The sequence below is a fragment of the Prunus mume genome, linkage group LG5, assembly GCF_029339155.1.
Source record: "Prunus mume cultivar Tortuosa linkage group LG5, ASM2933915v1, whole genome shotgun sequence".
Lineage (NCBI taxonomy): Eukaryota > Viridiplantae > Streptophyta > Magnoliopsida > Rosales > Rosaceae > Prunus > Prunus mume.
The window spans coordinates 19160343-19178339 of NC_142702.1; the positions used below are offsets into that span (position 1 = coordinate 19160343).

The following is a 17997-nucleotide window of genomic DNA, read 5'->3' on the forward strand; positions in this document are numbered from 1 at the left end:
GACAGATTGTACAGAGAGTAAAAAAATTAAACCAAAACGTCGTGGTAAGGCATAACCTAAGACGGTATGTAAGAATTATGGACGTCTTAAAATTATTAAACGATGGTAAATAATAAACGTCGTGGTAATTGTATATTACGTCGTTAAGGACTAAAACCGTCGTCTAAAACCACAAAGTACGACGTCTAATGGCGTGTAAAACAAGTAAACTAAATACGACGTGATATTTAAATAAACACGACGGGTTATTTATAAAATCGTCGTGGTATGTTTTTAAAACGACGGGTTTATTCATAATAACGACGTCTAATGTTTAAAAAAACAGAGAATTCAAAGTTCGTTATGTTACCGTTTCTTCCTGTTGTTCCCCATTTTTGGCAGTATCATCCTCTAAATGTTGGGATCTCCCTTCAGCCCCGACTTGCTTTATCGGACATTGGATTTTGGGACTTTGCTGTAGACCTTGGTTTTGACAGGGGCTAGTTTTCGGTTTAAGCATGCTTGGATCAAAATTGGGGATGAGGTGGGAAAGCTGACTTAGTAAATGTTCCCTCTCAGCCTCTACTAATTGTTTGGTTCTAGCTTCCATCTTCTTAGTCTCTTCTTGAAGGACAATTCTTACACTTTCCTTCAATTGATCAGCAAACTTTACCCTCTGTGGTCTAGGTAAATTGAAGAATTGCCTAGGGGAAATCCCAGCACCTACCCCTCTTACTCTCCCTGGATGCTCGGGACCCAAAGCCAAGGTCAACACATCATTACTGCCAGTTATACTCAGACTGCCTTCAGCCACTTGTTTTTGCAATTCATCCTAAAACAAAGACATACAAAAAAGTCAACACAAGAAAACACACGACGGTTATTTATAAACAAACGACGCATTATATAATTTCACACGACGCACCAATATAGAAATCGACGTTATAATATATTTATAACGCGTTAATTAAAACCGACGTGGTTAGTTGTTTAAAACGACGCAATAAATAAACCACCGCGTCTTTTGCTGTAATTACAGAAAACAGAGTTGTGATTCCAGATTTAGATCTTTCACGGCGTTTTTGAAAACATTTCGACGTAGTAATAACATTAACACGACGAAAAAAATTAACCACCGACGTCTTAGCTATAATTACAGAAAACGAGTTGTGATTCCAGTTTTAGATCTTTCACGACGTTTTTTAAAATATTTCGACGTAGTAAAATCATTGACACGACGGAAAAATATAACATAAGACGTAATAAGAATTATACACAGTTTAATAAAAATTTAAAACAGAGTGTGTAGGCTTACAATTAATTTTGCTTTCTCTGCCACCTTTGGATCCGGGATGTTACCATGTTTGTCCTGTCTAGCTTTCTTCCATAAGGTAGATCGATCAATTTCTACCCCAGGCATGGTTTCCTCCAATTGATCCTCCAAACCAGCATATCCTTTTCGAGACAATCGATGATTGTACTCAAGTTTCTCCCTAATCTGTGAATGTTGAGAATGCACAGACTCAAATTCTTTGGATAACCTTGAAGCTACAAAGGCATCCCATTCTGCTTTCTCTATGAATTTATATACTTCAGGGGGTTGGCTTAATTTCTCCCTCTCCTTGATGTATGGAAGGATATAATGCCTCGTCAGTGTAGACTTGAAATCCTTCCATTTCTTGGCAGCAGAAGATAACACCGAGGTCTTGCCCCCTTGACCTACCACAAAAGCCATGTCAACGGCTTCCCAAATCTGCTCCTTTATATCATTGGGGATTTCAGCCCATTTCTTGTCCACAAGTGGGACTCTGGAGCGTGCCAACACACCAATGTAGGACTGCATCTCAGTATGTGCAAGGCCACATCCTTTCCCCCTTTTATTGTACTCAACAACTGGCTTGATTTTCTGCAATTTTCTCTTCACAACACGAGGCATTGTGCTCATACCTCGACGACTTTGAATCCTCGAAATTGTTGTCGTTGCTTGGTTCTGTCTCAGCAGATGAAACAAACTTCATCTTCTTCAAGGGCTTGTCTTGAGGAGTTACCATTCCAAGCTCCTTACCTCCATTTTTTGGAGCAGTACTTACTTTGGTCTTGAGAAACCATGGTTACAGAATAAACAAACACTGCAAGTGAAAATATTTCGGGAAAAATTAGAACACAAAGCGACGGTTATTTATAAACTACACGTATGATAAGATTTTACACGACGTAATAACATAACATCAGACGTAATAAATGTTTAAAGAAGAAATAATATAAATGTTTAAACAACGACGAAACAATATTAAATAAGACGTAATAAGAACTTATTACGGCGATATTTACACTGACGTCGTGATATTCATATTAACATGACGTAAATATTAATATAACGTCGTGTTATGGATATTCACACGACGTGAATAATAAGCTACCGTCGTATTTATAAGAAACCAAAAACATTTTTCTTTCTCTGTGAATGTTTGATTGCAGGTTTAATTTCTCTGAAACATGGTTTTTGTTTTTCCTAATTTGATAAAATACAAAGAAAAAAAGCTTTGGCATCTTTTTATAGACGACGGTATCTTAGTATAACGTCGTGGTATGAACATTCACACGGCGTCAATAATAAGATACCGTCGTCTATATAAGATACCAAACCCTACTTTCTTTCTCTCTGTATTTTATCAAATTAGGAAAAACGAAAACCATGGTTCAGAGAAATCAAACCTGCAACTAAACAAGCAAATAAAAATTTGACCGTCATTTTAAAAACAACTTAGATCAATTTTAAGACGACGCTAGGACGAGTGACGAACCGTCGTGGTCTACATATTTAACCACGTAAATACAAAGCTACCGTCGTCTTATTTAGTTGAATTAGTTGTGTTCAAAGTTGAAACTTTCCCTCTCTTTCTGTGTATTTTATCAAACTTGGAAAGAATAAAAATGATTTTCGCCAGAAAAAAGGTAAAAAGATTTTCAAAACAAAAACAGTATGAGCATGCAAAATAGCAACAAAAATAGTGAGAAATGAAAGCTTACCTTTTGCGTGCAATGAAAGCTTTCTCTCGGATTTTGGTGTTTAAGTTCAGAGGCGGCAGCGAAGACAAGAGAAAGACGATGAGATACTCGGCGATTGCTCGACAAGGAAAAAGGCGAAAAGTTTTCTCGAGAGATTGAAATTTTTTCTCGGGTTTGGAAACAGTGCATGTGTAAGTCAGGTAGACGAAAAGTTGTATATGTATACAAACCGTTTCATAGTAATAAGACGGCGATTTACATAGAACGACGACGTATTAATAGACAAACTACGACGTTAATTTGAACTTATGACGTGGTACATAAATACGACAGTAGTGTTGTAGGTACCGCCGTAGTAAACTCCAAAATAAAAGTCGATAACTCAATATCTCGCGTCATGGTAGAAATATTTAACACGACGGTTGTTTTAAATTTACGACGTTTATTTTTATAATATACGTCGTTTTATTGTAATATACCGACGTGGATAACACTAAACTAAAACGACGTATTATTTTTTCACGACGTGGATTTTATTTTTTTTATTATAAATATAATTTTTTCCCTTTTTCTTATAGTTTATTTTTCAAAAACAGTGCCTTATAGATATAGTTTTTTTTCCCGAGGAAATTAATGTTCTAGAATTTGTAAAGTTTCTTTTCTAGGTGACTGATTTAAACCAAATAAAAATATAAAACAACGACTGTTTTTGTTATACCGTCGTTGTTTCTTGTCGTCTTAAGTAAGAAGAAAACGACATAATGTATTTGTTACCGACGAGGATTATTTTTGTTAAACGTCGTTATGTGTAATATAACCGACGTGGATTTGGTTTTTTAATTATAAATAGGGTTTTTTTCCACGGGTTCTTTCAGTTTTAGTATTCGATTAGGGTTTCAACTTCTTCTTGCCCCTTTCTCTGTCTCACCTCATCTCTTGGGAGGCAATTGTTTGAATGTTGGTTATCTGTGGCTGATTGCAAATCACCAATTTTCAATAAATTGTCTCTCTGATTGCAAATCTGTGGCTGCCGTCGTGAAGTTTTAGGAGGCAATTGTTTGGATGTGAATGTGTGTGTGCGTTTGTGTAGATACACAAACGCACACGCATCATTCACTTCCAAAAAATTGTCTCTCGATTGCAAATCTGTGGCTGCCGTCGTGAATTTTAGGAGGCAATTGTTTGGATGTGAATGTGTGTGTGCGTTTGTGTAGATACACAAACGCACACGCATCATTCACTTCCAAAATTGTCTCTCTCGATTGCAAATCTGAGGCTGCCGTCGTCAAATTTCAGAAGCAATTTTTTGGATGTTAATGTGTATGTGCGTTTGTGTATCTCAAAGACACAAATACACATACATTCATTAACCTCTAAAATATTGTCTTTCTGGTAAGATTATGATGAGCAACAGAGTTCCATCTTGTAAGATTTCCTAACCCTTGTGATCTCAGAATAATCTGATTATGTCGGCGGTTTTCTATATAAACCGTCGTGGTTATTTCAATTCTTGTCGTTAAGTAGATCTACCGACGTAGGATAACAAAATCCAAGAAATAAATTGTTAAAAAAAATTCTTATTCAGACGACGATTTAAATATAATGTATGATGTATAAAGTGGACAAATACGGCGTTACATTCTATAATACGTCATTATATGAAAACCCCAACTTGGTAAGATTTAAAGATGTCGTCGTAAAATACGAGAAAGACGTCGTTATATTTACCTTTGCCGTAGTTGTACATTAATTTAATACGGCGCTATTTTATATTTTACCGCCGTGGATTTATTTGTAATTATACGGCGCCTTATACGAAAACTTGGTCGTGTTAATTTCCGGGTAAAAACGACGGCTTTTTTTGAAACCGTCGTCTTTACTTTCTACGTCGGTCGGTTCATAACTTCCGCCGTTATTTGTTGGCTATGATTTTACCTCTTGAAAATCCTATTTCAATAAGACGTCGGTTTTTAAATTAAGTACGTCGTGTTTTATGAACAGCCATTTGAAACTCCATTTTTTAGTTGTCTAATGTGTTATTACACGGCGGTTTTATAAAACCGTCGTCTTTTAAAAAACAACGACGGTTTTCACTTAGACCGTCGTGTTTTTCTGGTCGTCTTTTTCACTTTTTGTAGTAGTGTAGTCTCTCTGTTTGCTTCTCTTATATTGTTTTTGTGTTTTACCTTAGCCTCTCTGTTTGCTTTTCTTATATTGTTTCTTGCTCCTCATGCATTAGTCATTGAAGTTTTGCATGTTTTATTTTCAATTTGGGTACCAAGTTCACTATATTCTCCAACTTTCAGATTATTCCTTTACAGCTTGTTGGTCCCTTTTCCCTCCGACACTCTTTTTATGGTTTGCTCTTGAGTCGAGCAACTCTGTAGAGTGAGGAGGTTGTTGGATTAACACCAATGCCCCAATTGGATTTCTGGCTCGCGAAGAGGATTCTTTCAACTTCTAAACAAAATTTAAAGTTGGATTAGGCTGACAAGAATGGGTGAGCTCAGGCTGGGCCCTATCGGCCCGTTTCTTCTATCATGGTTGTGCGTTGCTTAGGTGTGCCACTATTGGATATGAGACCAGCTCAATAGACCTGGCATAGGTGGTGTAGGATGTCGATTTGTTGTATTTGTGCTTATTTTGGACTTCTACTCAAGCCATCGTGCTCCAAGGGGGGTACTGGCCTGAATAAATTCCTTTCTATGCCTTAATTAAGAGGACTTCAATATTCTTTCATTTGTGAGTGTCAATTTGGTAGATACAAGCAATACCTAATCAAACAAGGGAGAAAAAAAAAAAGTTGTGGTCAATGTTACCCTATCTAGGTTTAGAAACCTAACTTAAATCCAATAAGCCCTTAGATTGGGCCAAGATTTTGGTCAATTTGGGCCCAATGATATAGTTCATGCCTGAATAAACCTTTACTTTTAGAGTGACGAAGCCCTCTTGCGAGTCTAGACCTCTATTTTAGGTCCAAACTAGCATATTTAAGCAATATGAAAGCAGGAAATTAAACTAGCATATATATATATATATATAAACAGTTAAATAGCAGATATTTAAAGAAATAGTCAAGATAAATTCCAAGATTTCTTTATCCGATTTTAACTTGATAATAAAGAAAGGCAGGAGTTATAAATTTATCCACTTAACTAATTCAGAATATCAATTACAATGTAAGAAAGACTGGAGATTTCTCTATCTAGTTTGAGCGATACATGAATTTAAACTGATCATTTAAAAGAAATCATACCATAAGAATGGCAGAGCAACAAAAAATGAACGCGGGAGCTGTCAACTAGTTATCTGAATATCAAGTAGGTTTGTTTGAAAAGGTCTTGAGTTTTTCAAGTGCTTTTGAGACGTTGCATCTAGTTTTGGAGAGAGAGTCCCCTTCTTCTGTTGCGGAGGCTCTATATTTATAGGCAAGAAAGCTCAATGATGAAAGCTGAAAGAGGGTATTTGGCTACTATCCAAAGTCGGCTATTGATCTGTTGATCTGGACCAGTTCATATGGGAAAGGATGGAATGTCTTTGACAAAACAGTTGGTTATACTAGGTGTTTCTCTAACTTGAGTTCTCTGCATCTGGAAATCCAGTTGGCAATCAACTCCTTCCGGTCCTGGTGGCTTTTATCTAGCTTGCTTTTCTTGTTGGGCAAGAACATTAATTGTGGCAATCCTTCTTCAGACCCTCGCGTGGGTCTATGTGTATTGGTTACCAATTTTTTTAACTTTAGTGTGGCTCAAAGTTTTGGGCTTCCTGGTGCTATGAGCTTCTATTAATTTTTATCCATTTGTCTTGCCCATTATTAAAAGAGTTCCTTTTGTCTTTTCCAAAGAAAAGAAAAGGAAAAATATTGGGCATGGGCTTCAAGAGTTCTTTTTTTGAGAGATAGACCATTTTTGGTCCATTTTCCAAATATGGTACAAACACAACTTTTACTAAACATGTTCTCAGCAAGTACTATAAGGCTAGTGATCAGTTTATACTTTCTCTTTTCTCCAATGATATAGACTTATATCGCTTGGCACATACAATATACAATGCCAAGTTGAGTGCAGATAAACCAGCTGACAGGAAGAAAAACCTGTCCAAATGACCATCATTCAGATTCGGAGGAACCCAACCAGGCTGTCCATTCTTCGTCGTGATCTCCATCACCACCGTTAAAATCATGCTTGCAACATAACTACCCATTGCTGATGAAGTCATCCACAAAGCTATCCCCAAGCTCTTCAGTCCATCTGGTGTTTGTGAAGAATAAAACTCCATTTGTGAAACATATACAAATGCCTCAGACACTCCCACAAGCACATACTGTGGAGTCTGCCAGAAGATACTCAAAGAACTCGTCTCTTCTCCGCTGTTGCTAGCATATTTTAGTCTCTTTCTCTCAACAAAGCCAGCAATTATCAATCCTACAATTCCAATTGTAAGGCCAATTCCAATTCTTCGTAGCGCGCTTGGAGGCTTCGGTTCTCTTTTTGTTACCTTGGTGTACAAAGGAACAATGAGTTTGTCATATAATATGATGAAGAGGGAGGTGCTAACAATGTCAAATGCAGTCATGCTAGCTGGAGGTATATGAAAGTTTGAGACCCTCCTATCCATGGCGGCTCCCTGCTCGACAAAAAGAGAAAGCACTTGAATGAACACCATAGAGGAGAGGACGGTGCAAAGCCATACTGGCAATAGTCTCAGTATGCATTTCACCTCTTCAACCTGTGTCACAGTGCAAAGATGCCATGTATTTGGAGTTTGTCCTTGGTTTGACATCAGCGAGATATCATCACGGGTAATAAAGGCCGCTCGATCAAGAAACCTGTACGTCGAAAGATGATCAAAGAATTACAGAATGATACTCATTAGAAACCTCTGAGGGTGACTAATGCAGGGGCAAATTCTGTCATGAAATTTTCTTTACAGGACACTGGTCTTATACTTTTCAATAAAAAGTAATTGAATTATAATTAGTTTCATAGAAAAGCCATTTAATTGAAAATGCTTACTTGAAGCCTTTCGTGTGAAGGATTCTTCTCGAACCATTTGTTTCACCCTCCCTGCCAATGGTCTCATAAAGTCCTTCTCCATTTGAGGGCAGCTCATGATTTATCTTCCTCATGGAAGCCACTATCACTTGGGAGAACCTAGAAATGGGATTTCCAGAAGCCTTGAAGTGTCTGTACCTAAAACTACCACCTAAAAACAATACAGACCCAACAACAGAAGAACCAGTACATATCCAAAAGGCCGGCACCCAATGCCCCATGCTCTCCATGTAAACCAATACTGTCTCGGCAACCAAGCATCCAAGATTTAATGCCACATAAAAATAGCTGTAGAATGAAGTCTTGGCTTGCCTTTCTTCTGAAAGTTCCTCATCAAATTGGTCTGCACCAAAGGCAGCCAATGCGGGTTCAGGGGCTCCATTTCCAAGAGCAATAAGATAAATTGATATGTAGAACATAGCAACTTCCATTGGTCTATGAGGCTCACATAACTGGCCTATTTCACCACAACCAGGAGGTCTGAGCAGAAATAAGTTGGTTGACAAGGATAATGCTATCAACCCCTGCAAAAATCAAAGGAGGTTAAGATTATACAAAATTTTGGAGAAGAGTGAGCATTCATATGGCTGACATGCCATAAGGGGGAGACGGTCGTGAACGTTGGAAGGCAAACTTACAATGATGTGGACAATTTGAAATGTGACGCAAGTAAGGTATCTTCCCAAGTAGGAGTCACTAAGAAGAGCACCAATTAGAGAGCAGAAATAGAACGTTCCCATCCATCTGCTGAATGTGTTTGCTGCCTCTGCATTGGTCTGCCTCAGTACTGATTTGGCGAAAAGAACCATATTTACTTCAACTCCAGCAAATGCCAGTGAAACTAGTCCTTGATTGACTGTCACAGTAAAAGAAAAGAAAAAGTACCAGTATATTAAGAAATAGATATTAACATTTTTGTGTTTCTGATACTGAAGGATACCTATTAGAACAATACCAAAACCAGAAATAATAGGAATTACCATTAATAACATCAATGCTGATGTGTGAACTATAAGAACACATACCTAATAACAACATTCCACATCTCCACCCACCAGTGCTCCCTTTTACGGCTGGTTTACCATACCAATCAACTGAGCCATCTCTTGTGCATGCATTCAAAAGTTTCTTCTCGCCACCTTTCGATTGATCGACCTCAAACACCTTCCAAATGAAAATTATCGACATATTAAACATATCCAGGCAGGCCTTATATAGAATATAAAATTCTAAGTGTTAATCATCCATATATACGAAACACTGTGCCAAAGATGAACATTTGATGTTGTTATTTCAACCAAGAAAATCCTGGAAAAACATAACATAGATTATGAGTGTGCTTGTGCTATGGAATGGAAATAGGTCATTTGTTCCCAGAGGCCTCCCTAGGTGCTTCAGACTTCTTTCAGTCATCATATCAAATTCAAAATCAGATTTAAGTAATCACAATTTGCTTTCAAACTATGGGAATTCAGTGCTGTCTACAGCTGTGGCAAATATTATATATTGTAGCATCAAGATCATAAATGAAATTTCCAATATTTGCTTAGTTATGAAGATTTGCACTTCTAATACTATTATTAATTAGCTTTATGCAACCCCCAAAAAGAAAATTAAATAAGGCAAGGGATGACAGATTGTGTCTGCTCAATGCAATGTACAGAGAAGAAGTTTTAAATGTTAATAGCTAGGGGCAAGGGATGATGGATATGAAACAACATTGAAACTAAACTACAGAAAAAGAAGAAAAATTGCGAAGGATTAGAACCATGTTCTCGAATTAAATAACTGGGCAAGAGATGACATACATATACATATATATATATATATGGAAATCTATACAGAAAAGAGAAGAAAAGGAAACTGGCTAAGCATTATAATTTTATAAACCATATCATTGCTCTAACTTAGAAGATACCTTGAAGTTATTATCACTAAGTGCTGAAGTTGCAGAAGGTTCTGATTCTGGATCCATAGCTGGCTCTAAGCCTCTCCAACACACTTTCTGTGATAACAGAGGTTGGTTGGTGAATGGTGGGTTAATTTAAGATGACGTAGGACAAATTTACTTATAGAAAATCTACAAACTTGAGCACAGAAGATTGCTCTGATAATCTAATAGAACGACATGTGTCCTGAGAACATAGTCCACATGTAGACATGCAGTAGGGACTTCAGATTAAATCAAAACAGAAGCATGGCATTTTAGCACCCCATTGTGACTACAGACGTCATAGTTTTTCTGCAAGGATTCAATGTCTTTTTGTCATATTTATAGCACATTAGGGAGCTTTAATTTTGCTCTAAAAACCCTCTCATTACTCAGTTATTCACGATACTTATTTATCAAATAAAAATCTCCCTATACTTATTACTATCTTAAATATATATATATATATATATATAAAATAAGGACAAGCTCTCTCTTCATTTTTTTTGTTCTCTCTTCTTTTACAGGACCTTTGATGTATGGGTAGTTGCTCTTAACCATTTGAGTTACAAACCCCCTTACTACGTACCAATCAACATTTGTATAAATAAAAATAAAAAAAAGGTTAGGCAATCAAGATTCTAGACTTTTTGTTTTTTTGTTTTTGTTTTTGTTTTTGTTTTTCAATTTATGAATTTTCAAAGGAGGCGATCATGAAAGTTAAGGGCAAACCAAAAATTAAGAAAAACAAAATGTAAGGGATGGGCGAAAAATACTAGAATCAATAGATAATCTACAACAAGACTTCACTTAACTACTTCCTTTCATTCATAATCTTTCTGTTTCCTATTCAAAATTCATGTATATTTTGTTTATTATTCAATAAATGTCGTTCATGAAATTTGAATGACCTCTTTTGGTGGAGGTTGGGTGCCACCAAAGCAAATAGTCAAAAATGATTTCCAATGAAAAATAGAAGGTATTTCTATAAACAAATTGCAACAAAAACTACTGTCAAGTAGCAAGTCTCTCGCAGAAAGATTTGAGGGCTGATTGTTGGAGCACATTGGCGTAACACAAACTTGATATGAGCCCAATTTGAAAGATAAAAAAACCAAAGGAATTAGGCCCACCCGGTCATTTTTGGGCTGAACCCACATGAAATCGTTTCGTTCTTGTCCAAAAGAAGCGTTTCGAGGAATGACGAGTACGTTGTCTCCTTGAAGTTACTGTGTGCGCCATATTCTTCATCATCTCTCTCTGAATGGCACTCTCTTTCAGATTTTGGCGCCTAAATCTCCTCCCAAAACCTTCACTTTCACACCTACAAACCACTCTCAAAGCTCTGAAACCCCTCAAACAAAAACTAAGTCCCATATGTTCACTTCCCATGTCTTCTTCTTCTTTGAATTCCTTGAACTCCCACCTCTCCGTATCAAAAAATCCCACTTTTTCAGAACCTCACAATCCAACTGCATGTCCCCAAGATGATCTTGTTGTTCTGGGCATCGAAACCAGCTGTGACGACACCGCTGCCGCTGTCGTATGATACTGATTTTGCTTCCTTTGATGCTTCTTTTGTACTGGGAATTTGTCAATTTTGTGTTTTTCTGGACCGAGTTATGTTTTTTTTTTTTTTGGGTTTTTTGAGTACAGGTAAGAGGCAATGGTGAAATCCTCAGCCAAGTTGTGTCTTCTCAAGTATGTATATTTTGTTTCTTGGATTTAGTTTTGGCAGTAAACCTGGAGAGTGTTAATGAATTAATAAAGGAAAGTTGAAGAATTTTGCTATGTTTTCTTGATTGGGCGTAAGAAGCTCAAAGAGGATTTTTCTTACTGAGGCCTAGTAGTTGGGGGTTAAGGCTTACTTATGGAAGACTGCAAAACTCATTCATACCATAATAGAAACAAAATGTACTAGTATAATCCACATTTCACATAAGTAATCATGTGTTTGTTCTTCAAAAATTTACTAACTGCTGGTCATGAATAAAGCTCGAGAAGGGTGATTGACTTATCTCATATTTCCAGAAAATACTGTGGAGATAATAATTGCATGACCTTATGGCCTCTATCACTACTTCACAAGTGAAATTGATGATCAATTAGTCCTTCCTTGTAAGACTTGAAAAATCTCAAGAGCTGTGTCTGTCAACTGCTGAAATGTCATCCACGCGTATGACTTTCACGCAGCTGAAACCTGAAAGTCACCCACGATCTTAGCATTTCTTATTTGAGACTTAGATAGTTGAAACATTTTATGGAGATATATCATTGCTCCTTGAAAACCTAACTGAAATAAGTGGTGTAGATAGAAGAGATCACAGTAGACCCCTTTCCCTCTCGGCACACTCAAAACATTTCAAGTACACAGTAACAATGATTCTTGTATAAAGCTTTCATTTTTAAGTTGCCAAAAGAAACAAAACTAAGAAGAGTCTCTCTGGGTCTGCGTCCCTGTCATGTGTACCTTTTCTACGAGCCCTTGGTTGACTGCTGCCTTGAAAAAAATCCAACCTTTTTCCTGTTGTTTCTTCCATTAAAAAAAAAAAGTTAACCATTGAGAAAGCTAGCCCTCTGTTTCTTCCGTTAGCCATGAATTCTACTACTATATGGTTTTCCATGAATACTATGTTGCTCATCTTCCTTGTAGTAATTCTCCCCCCTTCCACTTCCATTGCCATTGGTGAATTGGGCTGAAAAAGGTGGCGGCTTTTTGTGTGTTTCTCTTCAAATATCTACTTGTTAGAATCAAGTGTACGGTGGAAACAATATGGTCCTGTAACTGTGCTATGTAGTGTGTTCTTTTAATTAACAAGAATGAGCTATTAATTTATATAATTTCTTTATTCTACTTATACTGGTTACTAATTTTGAGCCTTGACCGCATCAAGGCAGATTTGCTTGCTCAATATGGAGGTGTTGCTCCAAAAATGGCAGAGGAAGCGCACTTGCAAGTGATTGATCAGGTAAAGTTTCTTCAGTATGATCCCTTCAAGTTCAGTTTGATGTTTCATTTATTGTTTATACATGTGGTACTTGAGCCAGATTTTGATACTTATGTTGGCACCTACATCACACTTATAAGTTTTGCAAACTTGCCATGTCTGTCAGTCACTTTTGGATGGCTTTCAAGACTATCTTCTTTTGTTTCTTGGTGATTTTAAAATAATTGAATGTTAACTTGGGGCTGAATTTGTGATTTTTTATTGCAGGTTGTGCAAGAAGCGCTTGACAAAGCTAAATTAACTGAGAGGAATTTGTCTGCAATAGCGGTTACTATTGGTCCTGGTTTAGGCCTCTGTCTTCGTGGTAAAGTTACTATCACTTTTTGTTCTCTTTCCTCTTCTTTTTAATTTTCCAGTGTTGTATGTTTATTTGAAAATTTTCTTACCACTGATGCCTTATGGTTGAGTTTGTGCCGGGAAACCTGGCCTTAATATAGCAGCCGGGGATCATCATGAGGAAAGTAGTAAACTTAATTTTATCTTTTGAGCATCGATTTTCTGTTCAAACTACAAGGAATTGGGTCACATTTTCTTTCTTGTGCCCTGAACTGACCAGATTTGAATTCTTTGTTACTGCTAAGGAGTTTATTAGCACTAATGTTTCATTCAATTGTTGTGCAGTTGGTGTGCGGAAAGCTCGTAAGATTGCTGGTAGCTTTAACTTACCAATCATTGGTGTACATCACATGGAGGCTCATGCTCTTGTAGCCAGGTACAGAATGCCAACTATCTATCCAATGGAGAATGGGGTGCACAAAATCTCTCTCTCTCTCTCTCTCTCTCTCTTGCTTAGGGGAATATTGTATCTTTAAATTTGCCTAATCTGTCGTTAGCTTTTTATATGAAATACTGATGTGAGTTACTTATACATATGATAAATCTCCTTCTCTTGTTCTAGGTTAAACGAAAGAGAGTTGCAATTCCCTTTCATGGCTCTGCTTATTTCAGGTAGAAACTCTACACCTTTCCTGCATCAGGTCTATTTTACTAATTTCACTCAAATTCAATCTACATTTTTAGACTACATGACAGTACCATAATCAGAAAAATAAGAAACTACATGACCACATTCAAGTCCATAGGTTACTCCTCTGATGTATACGGTAGTCATATGTTGCAAACTAAATTTGCACAAGTCACACCTAATTTTTTTCCCTTATTTGTTATTTTTAAAATCTAAAACCACTGAAATGTCTGTTTCTAGCAAGAAAAGTGGGTGATTTTGCTGTGTGTTATTGATTTAGTTGAGGAAATTTATGTGCATATATATATATATACAGAAATTCTCCTATGCAGACGGTGATAACGTCCAGACGTCTGCATAGGAGAATTTCTGTACAGATATATTTTTTCAGAGGAGAGGTTGTTCAGTTTCAGTGGTGTGGCTAGGTTTATTAGTCAACATTCAAAACATATAAATGTTTTAATGTAAATTAGAGCAGATTCAGCAGGTTTAGTAAAGCTTCCTTTCTATTCTCGTTGTCTGTCATCAGGAGGACATAATCTACTCATTCTTGCTCGTGATCTTGGCCAATACATACAACTTGGTACCACAATAGACGATGCGATTGGTGAGGCATATGACAAGACTGCAAAATGGCTTGGTCTTGACTTGAGGAGAAGTGGTGGGCCAGCTATAGAAGAGCTTGCTCGAGAGGGTGATGCAAAGTCAATCAAATTCTCAGTAAGTTATCTTCCAAGACATTCTCTTTATCTAGTCTGGTTTCCTTTGGCTGAATATGTATTGTTTGGTTCTACATACGAAGTCTGTTATATATGACCTAGATTCCTGCAATGTGAAGTCGTATCCTAAGTTTGATACTCATTTGTTTTCTAGACTCCAATGAAACAACATAAAGATTGCAACTTCTCATATGCTGGTCTGAAGACTCAAGTGAGGCTGGCAATTGAATCCAAGAATATGTATGTATATTCTGTAGATACGATACAATATTTTGCAAGTAGAAACTTCTATTTTATGTTTGTCCTGAACTTTACTTATATCACGCATGTCCAATGAAACAATTGTGACTTCTCATACACTGGCATGAAGACTCAAGTGAGGCTTGCAATTGAATCCGGAGATATGCTTGTAGGTTATATAGAATATATGATCATTTTGCAAGCTGAGGCTTCGGTTTTATATGTTTTTTTAAACTTTTACTGAAGATAAGGAAATCTGGCTATTTACAGATGTTGACCACACAGCTTATGGAACTGATAAGACTGTTAAATCACAAAAAATTGTTGTTGGTTGTTTCCAGTGCTACTATATTGTTTTGTGCAATTATTCATGTCAGCAAGCTTAGCTATTTTCTTTTTGTCGCCATCTTTCCTGTGTTATGCAGTAATGCTACAATTCCAATTTCTTCAGCGAACAGCGAAGATAGAAGGACTCGTGCTGATATTGCTGCCTCTTTTCAGGTTACTGAATTTGTATTTGTTTCAGTCTTTATCCTAGTTTGATCAGATTTTGAATTTTTAGGTCTCGACTCTTTTTTCTTCTATTTCTTCTTCACAATAAGATTGTTTCTTATGCAGCGAGTCGCAGTATTACATCTAGAGGAAAGGTGTGAGCGAGCAATTGAATGGGCTCTGAAGATTGAACCTTCTGTAAAATATTTGGTGTGTAAACTGCACTTTTGTCAGTTTTGTATTCTTTAAGCCACCTCATAATGATGGGCATCTCTTCTTTATGATAGCATTCCTGAATATAGAGCTTGAATCCCTCTATATATTCATCCTATGCAGGTTGTCTCCGGAGGCGTTGCATCAAATCAGTATGTTCGGGCTCGGCTTGATCAGGTTGTCCAGAGAAACAGCTTACGACTTGTGTGCCCTCCTCCCAGCCTTTGTACTGACAATGGTAATTCCTTTTATCTAGTTTCGGCTCAACTTGTGGATGAGATGAACTTTCCCTTGATAAAGAAGAATCTTAGCATGTTTACCATCATTAGCTGATGTGACTTAATTCTGAGAATTAAAAGCTAATGTACCCATACTCGGCCATTAACATGCGTGGAAAAGACTTCTGGACGAATACTAATGCCTATTTTGAAACCTAGTTTTCCTTATCTTTACACAAAATTTCCTTTTGGCACGTTTCATATATTTATTGCTTGTTGGACAAGGTGGTCATTACCTGACCTGAAGACTAATGTCTGGACTTTAACATGAACAGGTGTCATGGTGGCTTGGACTGGCATTGAGAACTTTCGTATGGGAAGATTTGATCCACCACCACCTGCGGATGAACCTGAAGATATTGTGGTTTGTTTGAAAACTATTTTTACATATGATTGCTTTTTCACAGGGCCCTTCTTAAGGAGAATCCCGCTCCACTGTAGCTGGAGCAGGATCCATATCAACATCCATCTCAACACGTTAACGACTATCAATATGTTGTCCATATTGGTGATACTATAAATACTTCAATTATACAGCTGTCAATATGGATCCTGCTCCACTGTAGCTGGAGTGTGATCCCCCTTAAGTAGGGGCCTGTTGCTTTGTTCATTCAATTTCTTATTTTCATGTTTAGTCATTTGTTTAATCGGGATCTCTTTTCCGCTGGTTTTTGCCTCACTTCTTAAGATGTAGCGCTGGCTAAGTATTCTTAACACCTTCCTTTTTGCCATAAAATAAAAGGAAGTAATAAATATGAATAAAATATAGGAAACCTTTCCTAGTGTTGGCCGTTATTATTACCAATAAGCCATGCTCATACTGAATTTTTTTTGAGTTGATGTTTCATGCGTCAGAACAAGGTACTGTTTTGTCCCCCTTATAATAAAACAGGTTTTCTGCTCTGAACTTTTTCTCTAACAATTAAATTGATTGTGAATCTTTGGATGAACTATGTTTCAGAGAGTACTGCAACTATCAAATTGTTGGCCTTCATAAGCATGCGTCTATATGATGTACATATAACTATGCCAGTAACCGCATATGTTCAACATTACTGTTTGTGTTTGTGTTGATTGAGTTACCATTTCAGCCAAGGCTGTTGGCTGCTTAATCAGATATTCCTTGTCCGTCTATTAGATTATTCACCGGAGCCTTATTTGTCAGTTTTTTCCCTTATGAATCAGTATGATCTGCGGCCAAGGTGGCCATTGGGAGAGGAATACGTGGAGGGAAGAAGTGAAGCTCGCTCAATGAAAACAGCCCGCATTCATCCCTCTCTGACATCTATGATCCAAGCATCTTCACAACAGCAACCATAGTCTGCATCTCCTAAATCCGGCAACCACTTCATGCTGTTCAACGGTCGGAGCCTTCGATGAGTCAAATTGATTTTTATATGTTGGGATGGTTGACTCGGTTTGAGCCACCTTTCTAACGATGAACGGAAGACTGATCACAAGTGTGGCACAGGGTAAAAGACCGACCATTGGCATCAAGCAAATGTTATGTTAATGCGTGTGATGCACCTTAACATATGCTACACCTTGCAGCAACTTCATACTTTCCCCATGTAACGTATGCTACACCTTGGATTGTGTTAAAACTACTTATTCTTGTGCGTTTTGTATAGCACATTATTCATCGAGTTGTATGATGTTGATATCAGAATCACTCCGGCCAACCACCATACTTAGAAATGGAGATGAGAAAGAAAATAAATCATATAGTAAATAAATATCTTATCTGGTCTTCAATTTCCTTCCAAGTAAAAAATTTTCTTTCTACTGAAATTATTGTAAAAATGTTTTTTTTTTTTAGGACCTTTCTTATTGAGAGGGGCAATAGTATACTAAACTCATACACATTAAACGGATGATAGGACTCGAATTTAGGACTTTTCATGGGAGATCAATTGCTTCAAACCACTACATTAGTAAGTCATTTGCCTACAAAAACTTGTTAAAATGAAGGTAATATCCAAATTCATTTGTGCACAAAATAAAAATTAAAAGAAAAAGTTATATGAACAAGTAGTTTTCCAAAATTATAAATTCAATCACCAAATAGCTTCATTGCCATTGCCAACATTATTTACTATTTCCAAACATTT

The 17997-nt window shown here is 37.0% G+C and overlaps 2 protein-coding genes across 3 annotated transcripts; one reads left to right on the forward strand and one right to left on the reverse strand.

The window, feature by feature from the left end:
* Positions 1-6857: 6857 nt before the first annotated feature.
* LOC103331766 (protein NRT1/ PTR FAMILY 7.3-like) lies at positions 6858-10289 on the reverse strand. Of its 2 annotated transcripts, XM_089052843.1 has the most exons (6): positions 9961-10289; positions 9068-9206; positions 8681-8898; positions 8004-8566; positions 7708-7816; positions 6858-7614 (listed from the first exon to the last, which is right to left on the reverse strand). In XM_089052843.1, exons 1-6 carry the CDS (start codon positions 10015-10017, stop codon positions 6973-6975), a joined length of 1728 nt encoding a protein of 575 aa, XP_088908969.1. In that variant the 5' UTR covers positions 10018-10289; the 3' UTR covers positions 6858-6972. The 2 variants fall into 2 exon arrangements, with proteins under 2 accessions (XP_088908969.1, XP_008232637.2); XM_008234415.2 differs by having other exon boundaries at positions 6858-7816.
* An 882-nt stretch (positions 10290-11171) lies between these two features.
* Positions 11172-17641, forward strand: GCP1 (glycoprotease 1). The gene is made up of 13 exons (XM_008234416.2): positions 11172-11515; positions 11629-11673; positions 12867-12941; positions 13188-13284; positions 13602-13692; positions 13879-13928; positions 14474-14664; positions 14818-14903; positions 15329-15404; positions 15522-15605; positions 15732-15846; positions 16162-16250; positions 17072-17641. The coding sequence occupies exons 1-13, from the start codon at positions 11237-11239 to the stop codon at positions 17204-17206; spliced, it is 1413 nt and encodes a 470-aa protein (XP_008232638.1). The 5' UTR covers positions 11172-11236; the 3' UTR covers positions 17207-17641.
* The last annotated feature ends 356 nt before the right edge of the window (positions 17642-17997 follow it).